Source organism: Myotis myotis, unplaced genomic scaffold (genome assembly GCF_014108235.1).
Source record: "Myotis myotis isolate mMyoMyo1 unplaced genomic scaffold, mMyoMyo1.p scaffold_m19_p_2, whole genome shotgun sequence".
NCBI classification, from domain to species: Eukaryota; Metazoa; Chordata; class Mammalia; order Chiroptera; family Vespertilionidae; genus Myotis; species Myotis myotis.
The window spans coordinates 6522720-6532470 of record NW_023416324.1 but is presented as its reverse complement, the minus strand read 5'-3'; the positions used below and the strand labels follow the sequence as shown (position 1 = coordinate 6532470).

Here is a 9751-nt window from a genome sequence, read left to right as displayed (position 1 = left end):
ATCTCAATAAAGCTGTTTAAGGAGAACATATTTGCAGTCACAGGTGGCTTTCCTAGTCGTGCAATGGCTTAACTGACTGCCGGCAGGTGGGAGGGGGATTTGAAGGCAGGTGACCTTGACCACCAGGTAAGACGTTTCCACCGTGAGCTCCCTCACTCCCTCAGCTTCCTCTCATGGCAGGAGTGGAGCCCTCGGGGACCCCCCCTCCCCAGCCCATTCCCATCCCAACAACACAGATGTCACCAAAACGAAAGACATAACACACAGGAACCCAAATGACCACGCCCACGCTTCTTCCTTACAATCGCACTTCACACTTTTATTGTTAATTTTCTTCACATGGCAGATACAGAACTGTCTCCCTGGGAGGGCCAAACCCACCTCCCTAGCTCCCGCGGGCCAGGGAAGCCACTCTGTGAACCACTCCCCCTTCCCCTGAGGTTCCGGAGGTTGACAGCTGACCAGCACGTTTGCACATGCAAAAAAGGAGTGGCCCCCAACCCCCCCACCCCACAACACTCCCAGGATTTGCCCATCACTGAAGGTGACCTCCAAAGTCCTGGGTTCCTAAGCCTCCCTCGCTGCTGAATGGGGAAAACCCTCAAGAACTGAGAGGCTGGGTACAGTACAGTATGTGAGTGTTGACATTTATGGGACAACATCGTCTCGTGAGGATAAGGGACAGCCACGGATGTTCATGCTCAAGGGGGCGAGTTTCAGAAGCGGGCAACAGGGTTCCTTCCAGTTTACGAACATTTAAAACAAACAGCAGTTGTTGGCCGGGTGGGAACTAGGAAAGCTGGGACGTAGGCCAGCGATCAGTGTTTCTCTGCCCATGTGAGGATCTCGCGAGAACTTTCTCCTGGGCCATGATCAGAGCCCGCACGGCAGCCGGTCGACTGATTAATTAAATAACACAAGTTATAAAACTTTAAAAACGGGGCATTTACAGTCAGGGACATAAATACGTGCTTTGAAAAGTGTCTACATACATATGTACAGAGTTGCAAGATCAACCATAGTAGCCCTGAAAAAAAGTCCCTTTTTGTGTGTGTGACCACGCACACGCTTCCCGGTCCCCGCCCTCCACTTTGGGTTGGTTAAGTTACTGTTAAACGAAAACGGGGCGAGGCACAGGCGGGAGGGGCCTCGGGCATCCTCGTCTGGGGTCTGCCCCAAAGGCACAAACCCAAGACCCGCACCGTCCCAACTCCTAGCTCAGCTCACCCGTGTCTCTGAGGCATGGCCTGTCCCACCAGAGCAGGGGCCCCCTCCAGCGCCCCTGGCAGGCGATGGAGAACGCCCAGAAATCTCTTTTTCTCCCCGCCCCACCTTTGCTTTTTCATGTTCCACCTTAACTTTCATTCCCCAATTTCTATTTGTTTGTTTCCCTTTTCAGCTCATTTGAGAAGCTCACACACTAAGAGTGTTGCTGGTCCCACCAAGTGAGGCAGAGGAGCTCCCGGGCACAGGACACCACCCCTCCCCGCCCCCTGCTTCTCCCATGGAGGAACCCGGTCCATACAAGGGGACCAGGGCTTTCTCCGATGCACATGGACTAACCACGATTTCAAATCTGGAAATGACTCAAGCGCCGACAGTTCAGGCTAGCGGGCCAGGACGGTTTTCCAAGTGCACAGACCAAAGGGTCAGCGAGGCTCCGACATGTCTGCACGCTACGGATTCCCAGAGATAGTGAGGGGTGTGGGACATGAGGGCAGGGGGGCCCGGGCGGCTGGAAGGGGAGCTTGGCCTCCTCCTGAAGGTCTTCCTCGGACACGACTGGAGCTGACCCCTGGGCCAGACCCAGGTCCCCGCCGCGGTGAAGGACAACTCGAGAAGCAAAAAGCAGGATCAAGGAGCTCTTGAAAAATTGCATAGTAGGAGAGGTCCCGCCCCTGCAGGAAGGCCGAGCTGCAGAACATGCCCGTTGGTGTGGAATCAGCTGGTGCCCTGCCTCCCTAGGGTTCTGGAGACCACACGCAGGCAGGCAGGCGTGCACGCTCACACGGGCACTCCCTTTCTCTCACAAACTCTAGCACTGGAATAGGTCGCTACTCCCTGCAGGGCGGAAGGCCAGTCCCTTTGGCTTCTCTGATTCCAGGTCACTTCAGGTGCTGAGGAGACAAAGAAAAGAACAATGATAATGGTGGCTGCTTATTCAGGACCATGGGCTGCTCAAGCACTCTCCCACTTCATTTTTATGATTTAACTGTTTGTTGGAGCACAGCACACATCCAGAGGAAAGCAGATCGTGATGAGGTTTCACAGCGCACACACCTGCGTAACCAGCACCCAGGTCAGGAAGTAGAACGGGAGGACCAAGCTCCCATCAGCTCTGGACCCTGCCCCCCTTTTAGGATAACCACTAACGCTCACCCCCAGAATAACCAATATCCTGACCTCTGGCATCACAGACTGATTTCCCCCATTTTTTAACTTAAATAAATGAAATGTGTCAGTACACATCCTATGTGCCTGGCTTCTGCTGCTGAACGTGTCTGCAAGCGCGGTGTAGATTTTCACTCTCCTCGCTGTAGGAGCCTGTTGGAGGATCATCCTTCCACCTGCCGAGGCTACTGCCAATGCAGGTCCGGGAGTTTGGGGCCATCACGCATAATGTCGCTGGGATATTCTTACATGGTCTAAATCACACGTATGGTGCACATGTGCACATGTTTTTGTGGAAGTGCTGGGGAGTAGGCTGTACCTACATAACATGTGAGTATTCCTGTACGTGTTCTCTGAGTGTGTCCCTGGCAGTGGAATTGCTGGGTCGGGGAGTTCGCATCTGTTCAGCTCCAGTTGATGCTGCCAAATAGTTTTCCAAAGGGGCTAGGCTGCCACTGCATTTCACTCTAATGCTGGCAACAGCCCTCGTGGCAGGTGACAGGGCCCCCCATTTTGCATGGAAGAAATGGAGGCTGAGAGAAAAGTAACCTTTACGAGGTCAGGCGGCTGACAAGTGGCAGAGGGGAGACTTGAACCCAGGTCCAGCACACTCCATTGCCTGAGTGTGCGAGGGAATGGCGTGGCCATGCTTCCTCCGTGGGAGCCTCATTTACAGCACGTGGCCCAGAGCCAGGCACGCGTGAGCAGCTCACAGTGTTTGCTGCATTGGGGGGAATATGAGCCTGGAATTGGGCTGAGTCAAGTTCAGAGGTTCAATTCTCTCACCCAGGGAACCTGGTTGTCATTCCTATTAGTAATAATAATTATTAAAGTATTACTAATAATAATACAATAATTCAATGAGAATAATAATAGCAGTGCTTATTTATGGGAGGCTTACTACATCCGAGGCACTTACTTTCCTAAGTGCTTTTCACGTACTAACCAACCGCTGACACTCTTACAGATGGGCAAAGTGAAACAGAGAAGTGAAATACCCGCCAGGATTACTGGCGCCAGGATTCAATCCCAGAAAGTGTGCACTTAACCACACACTGTCCATTTCAACCTCCCCCAAACCTCTGATGGGGCTGGAAAGAGAGCTGCCAGCAGTGGGAGCTCTCCGCCACATAGGACACAGCCAGAAGGGGCATCTGCAAGACACCAAGAGTCCTCACCCTGATCTCGGGCTTCCCTGGGAAGCTGCACATGTTTGAAGATAAGGGAAAAGGAGGCATCCATCCAGGGCCATGCCCTGACTCAGGGCTGACCAGGCTCCCAGGCTCTGCGCATCAGCATGCTGTTCATACATCAGAGTAGGGCCCTGGGGTCTGTATCTTTAACGGGTGCCCCAATGTCAAGGTTCTGCAATTATGCTGAGAGGCTGGTCTTGGGGACACAATGAAAGAAGACACGCTGTGTCACCAACAGGGAAACCTAAGCCTGCCCCAAATCACTACCCAGCCCAGCCCCCTGAAGATGAAAAGTCTAGTTTCTATGAATGATTCAGGCTTTGCCATCAGAAAATCTAGAAAAGAGACTTTTGGGTCAACATAAATCTAAATTTATTATTTTACAGATGAGTATTTCTTTTACTTTCAAATCTTTTCTAGGTTTAAAGCCTCTTAGGGAATCATTAAGTATTATTATTATTATTATTATTATTATTACTAGAGGCCCGGTGCACAAAATTCGTGCACTAGGGAGAGGGTGTCCTTCAGCCCAGCCTGCACCCTCTCCAATCTGGGACCCCTCGGGGGATGTCCGACTACCGGTTTAGGCCCACTCCCAGAGGATAGTCGGACATCCCTCTCACAATCCAGGACCTCTGGCGCCCAACCGCTCACCTGCCTGCCAGCCTGATCACCCCCTAACCACTCCCCTGCCAGCCTGATTGACGCCTAACTGCTCCCCTGCAGGCCCGATTGCCCCCAACTGCCTTCCCCTGTCAGCCTGGTCACCTTCAACTGCCCTCCCCTGCCGGCCATCTTGTGGCAGCCATCTTTTGACCACATGGGGGCGGCCATTTTATGTGAGGGTGTGACAGTCAATTTGCATATTACCTCTTTATTATATAGGATTATTACAACAATGATAGCTAATACTTACCTACTGCTTACTATGTGCCAGGCACGGTTCTAGGTGCTTTGCATGCATTTTACACTTGTAATTCTCACAATCCCACGAAGTAGATACTATTGTCCCATTTTATCGATGTGGAAACTGAGGCTCGAAGAGACTAACTTGTTGAGGTCCCACAGCCAGTAAGTGGCAGAGCTGGGATTTGAACCCAGGTGATCCAGGGTCTGCACTCTGCATCATTATGCACCCTTCTTGCAGGAAGACCAGTGCCCAGCTGGCACACAGGGGGTACTCCACAAGCCATCATGCCCACACCCTTTCTCTTCTTCCCAGCCACCCCAAGCCCAGTCTCCCCTCCCCCCCAGAGCCACCAAAAGGATCCAGAAGCTGCTACCCCCTCTTCACACCTGTCAGGGAGCAGGTGAAGCTTCTACTCTTTGAAGAGGGGTCCTTGGAGCTGAGCTGTGGCCGTGGCCTTGACACTCCTGCACTGCCTGGTGATGTACGGGGCGGCGGGCGTGGGGCATCGGGTCGCCAGGCGGAGACTGTAGCTGCACAAAGAGAAACAACACACCATCACCAGGGGCCCAGCCAGGCAGCACCTGGAGGCCTGGTGTTGGCCCCACCTCTCTGGCCCCTTGAGGCCAATGGGATGTGAGCTTTGATACAAGCCTGTGAGCTCCCCTGGCTCTGTCCACCACCTTCCCTCCCCGAGAGGTGGCGCTAGCAGCAGCACCCACCCGTGGATCTGAGACACTGCGCTGTTCCCTCTGAGACACCTGGGGACCAAGTTACCTCCATCGCCTGTGGTGGGAGAGGAGGGAGGGCCCGTCCCCTCCAGGCTGTAACTGTGCACCTGACCTCTGCCCTGGCCCCACTTCCATGTCAGGAATCACAGAGTGGGTGTGAACCGGGATCCTGTATTGCTGCTACAGCCCATTAAATTGGACTTGATTTTTCAGGGAAGCTTTTAATTTCTTTTAAGACAGGTTTCCCAGATCTCGTTATTCCTCCCCTTCCTTCACCCAGTAACCTGTACTCATCTTTCAGGTCCCGGCTGGCATACCACCTCCTCCAGGAAGCCTTCCTTCCTCATCTCCTGGATGAGTGTCCCTCCTCCCGGCTTCCACCACCCCTCGCCTTCCCCATCACAGCACTTGTTACACTGAATCACAATCGCAGGATAATGAGTCTCCCCCTCATGAGCTGTGACCCCAAGGTCAGGGCCTTTCTTTTGTTTACTGCTACACCCCCAGCTTGGCATGACAAAAATAAATATGTGTTGAACAGGAGCGACACTGTGCTAGGTATTTTCTGTATGTCTTAGTCTTCATAGAACCTTCCCCAGCGGATACTGTACATCCCTAATTTACAGACGGGGGAACAGAGGCACAGTGACTGGTCCCAGGTCCCATGTCTGCGCCCTCGAGATGGAAGAGCAGGGCCTCAGGTGAGGAGAGATGGGAGGCGAACGTCACCTGCTCTGCCCGAGGGAGCAAGAGACGGGGACAAGCTGAAACAGCAGGGTTCACGTGAGTGGTCCCCAGCCAGGGCACGCAGTGTCGGGAGACATTTCTGGTTGTCACATCTGGGGGAGGGAGGATGCTGCTGGCATCTCATGGGCGGGGCCGGGATGCTGCTAAACCTCCCCCGATACACAGGGCGGCCCCTACGAGGAAGAACGATCCAGCCCCCCACCCCTGTGTTAGCAGTGCCCACTCAACAAGGAAGCCCTCAGTAATGATCTGTTAAGACAAATGAATGTATAAACAGACACATGGCTACAGAAAGTGGCCCGAGGAGCCCTGCCCGGCGCCACGTTCTTGCTCTCACCTCTCAGTGAGCTTCCCAGCCTCTCCTGCAACTCCCGGCTCCACAGTGCGTTTTACAGCCCCTTTCCCCCCACCCCCCCATCCCCCGCCCCTTTACCACCGCGTCAGTTACCCACAGTCAATCACGGTCTGACAATATTCAATGGAAAATCCCAGAAACGCACAGTTCTCAAGGTTTAAACCGGGCGCCAGCCTGAGCAGCCATGATGCCATCCCCGCTCCCACCCACCCGAGGTGACTCGCCCTCGTGCAGCCTAGTCCTGCTGCGAGTCCAGTACAATAAGATGCTTTGAAAGAGGCCACATTCGCGGAACTGCCACGACAGCATATCGTTACGATAGTTCTACTTTAGTAGTGACTGTTGTTCATACCTTACTGTGCCCAGTTTATACGTTAAACTTTATCATAGGGACGTATGGATGGGGAAAACATAGGGTTCAGCACCACCTGTGGTTGCGGGTCCACACTGGGATCTGTCTTGGAATGTGTCCCCCTCGGATAAGGGGGGGCTACTGCACTTCCTTTTGGTGTTCGTCACCACGCCGTGTCCACTCTGGTTTTTGTGTCCTGGCTCCACCGGGGCTCCTTGTCGCTGACGGCCCGGCACCTGGCGCGGCCCGGCACCTGGCGCAGCCCGGCACAGTGGGAAGTCTGCTGCCTGCCCGGTGCTTTGCCGGGAGCTGCAGGGGCGAGACCGAGTCCGCCTCGCCGTCTGCCTGTGACTGCGCAGAGAGGAGCACGCTGTTTCCGGAGAGTTCGCAGCCAGTTCCAGGCCGGGACGGGGCCTGTGGCTCCCGGGGGGCCATTCTCGGTCATGGGATTCCGGTAAAGGAGCTGTCCGAATACGCTGAGCTACACTCGAAAGGGGAGGCCAGGGCCGGGGAGAAGATGGCGCTGCGAAGGGTTCCGGGAGTCCTGAGCGGAGGGCAACAAGGACCCCGAGGGTCTGAGCCTGGGTTTGCCTGGCTGCAGCTCCTCACAGGCGCATGAGCCCCGAGGGGAGGAGGCCCCTCACCCCAAGGGGTCTTCCTGGAGCTCCGATGTCACCGGGCTGCAGGTGACATCACAGAGGGGCCACCAGACACCAGAGCCCCTCATCTCCAGGGACTGCCCAGGGCCAGGGGATGCTGGGCCAGGGAGACGTAAACACTAAATAAAGACGGGCAAAGTGCAGCCGATCGCTGAACAGAGAACAGAATGACATGAAGAGGCAATTCCCAGAGGAAGCCAAGCCCATGAGGATGAAGAGGTGCCCGGCCGCTTGTCCGAGAAGAGCTTGTTAGCACAAGGGCCTGGGACAGGTGCCAAGTGCGTGGGGCCTGCAGGTGAGGGGATGTGACAGGGTGACTGCCCCCCATTCCTGGACACCTGGGGAGGCGGAGCCTGGCCGCCCCACCTCCTGAGAACCTTCCTCTACGCCCTCTCAGAGCTGCTCATCGCAGCCCCCAGATGGAGGACAGTTACATCCCTCAGCGTGCTGTGAGCACTGGAGACACAGCAGGGAGCCCCGGGGTCTCAACCCCGCCTTCCCCTCCTGGCAGAGACAAAAGCGAATAAAGGAGCGTGTGGCAGTCAGGCCACAGTGACCGCTGTGGAGAGAAACGAAGCAGAGGAGAGAGCTCAGAGTGGCCGGTGGGGCGGGCGGGCTGCGAAGTGGAGGAGGAAGACCTCACAGAAACGGGTGAGCCAAGACCAGGAGGAGGTGGGCGAGGGACCCACTTGGACACCCGGGCCTCGGTGTTCCAGGCCGTGCGAGCAGCACCTGCAAAGGCCCCGAGGTGAAACTTGCCTGGAATGTCAGGTAAGATGGGGCAGCGGGGAGGGTCTGGTAGGCATGGAGCCGGGTTGTCCTTCTGGGCACGGAGTGACCTGGCCTGACGTGGCCACTGTGCTGGGCACAGACTGCAGGAAGGCAGGAATGGGATGGAGGAGGCCAGTGAGGGGGCGACTGCCGACATCCAGGTGAGAGATGATGGCAGCATGGACTTGGGGCCGGCTGGGGAGTGGAGCTGTGAGAAGTGGCCGGATATGGACACCTTTACCAGTGCCCACAGGACTGAGGAGCTGGATGTCGGGGCTGGGGCAGGGGTGAGAAAGCGACCAGAGTCGAGATGGAGTCCAGATGGTTTCCGTTTAACCGAGCTGGGGAAGACAGCAGGAGGAGAGCGTGGCTTCCTGGGGGGTCCGCTCTGGAAGGACTAAATGTGAAATGGTGTTAGACACCCAGGGGGGAAATCAAGTGGGTGTCTGAGATGCATCGCTGATGGATTTGGGGCTGATCGGCATCTGGGGGGACTGGGTGGCTCCTACGGGGGTGGAGACGACGAGGAGTCCAGGCACTGAGGAAGGGATCGGGGCAGCACTGGTGGTGTCACAAGCCCAGAGAGAGGTGTCACGGGAAGAGGGAAGAACCAGCGTCCAAAGCTTCCGATGGGTGAAGACAGACCGAGAACCAACCGACTAGGACACTTCAGAAGCCTAGAGGTTGCCGGTAACCGTGGTAACAGCAGTTTCCAAGACAAGGAAGAGACAAGCACCTGAAGGAGGTGAGTTCAAGAGAGGAGAGGAGGACAGGGGTCAGGGTCCAGAGAGCCCAGTCACGGAGATCTGGGTAAAGGGGGACACAGAAGGGACAGGGTTGGGCAGGAAGGAGCTGCCAGCCCCCGGATGCTCCCCAGAGCTCTCCAGTCCCCACCGGGCCAACCCGCTCATCCACGTTCTCCGCCAGGCTGCCTGGGTGTTGAGTGGAGACCCTGCTTGCCATGGCCACCTTCCACCTCGCCCTCCCACATGCGTCAGGAGGGACCTTCTGGAAAGCAATCGCCAAGCTGGTTGGGCCACACAGCCGCCCGCCCGGGAGTCTTACACAACTCTCCATAAATCCTCAGAGTGCAAACATCTAAGTCAGCGTCTGACGGTCCACAGCTTTGCCCGAGGCAAGGGAGAAGCAAAGAAGGTGCGCAGGTAAGACAGCCTGAGATGATGTTGAAATGGCCCCAGGCTGGGTGAAGGCCACAGGTAGAAGCTACAGGAACCACTGCCTGCTTCCTGGCACCAGCCACCGCCACTTCCAGAAATGGTTGGCCCCAGCTTCCCAAACAGGACAGCCCCTTCTGCTCCAGGGAGGCCCCTCCTACTCAAATGAGGGCCCTGGGCTGGGAGGCAGGAGCCTGGAGTGTCAGCCCTAGGTTCCCCGCTACTGGCTGTGTGGCCTCAGGAAAATGCCTCTCCCTCTCTGGGTCAGAGTGGTCTCACCTGTAAAATGAGGATGTCAACCAAGGAAAAAAATGTATGGCAGCATCCACTGAGCATGTGATATGCGGGAAACGTTTCGGGCATTTCCTGGAGTTCCTGAAACCCTCCCAGCAGCCCCGAGGCAGGGACTGTGCCGATGCACATCTCGCAGAGGAGGCGGCAGTGGCTCAGAGGCGAGGAAGCCCAACGTC

The 9751-nt window shown here is 56.0% G+C and overlaps 1 protein-coding gene across 15 annotated transcripts in view; it reads right to left on the bottom strand.

Moving 5' to 3' along the window:
- Positions 1 to 298: 298 nt before the first annotated feature.
- The window catches only part of PRDM2 (PR/SET domain 2), a 113887-nt gene continuing 104434 nt past the window's right edge, over positions 299 to 9751 (bottom strand). For 14 of the 15 annotated variants that reach the window (XM_036349085.1, XM_036349090.1, XM_036349095.1 and 11 more), the window contains 2 exons: positions 4881 to 5024; positions 299 to 2117 (listed from right to left, as the gene is read on the bottom strand). In XM_036349085.1, coding sequence (XP_036204978.1) covers positions 4904 to 5024 — 121 coding nt within the window. In that variant the 3' untranslated portion in view covers positions 299 to 2117; positions 4881 to 4903. Of the gene's footprint in view, positions 2118 to 4880; positions 5025 to 9751 lie in introns of those variants that run through there. The other variant, XR_004973987.1, reaches the window with a different exon arrangement.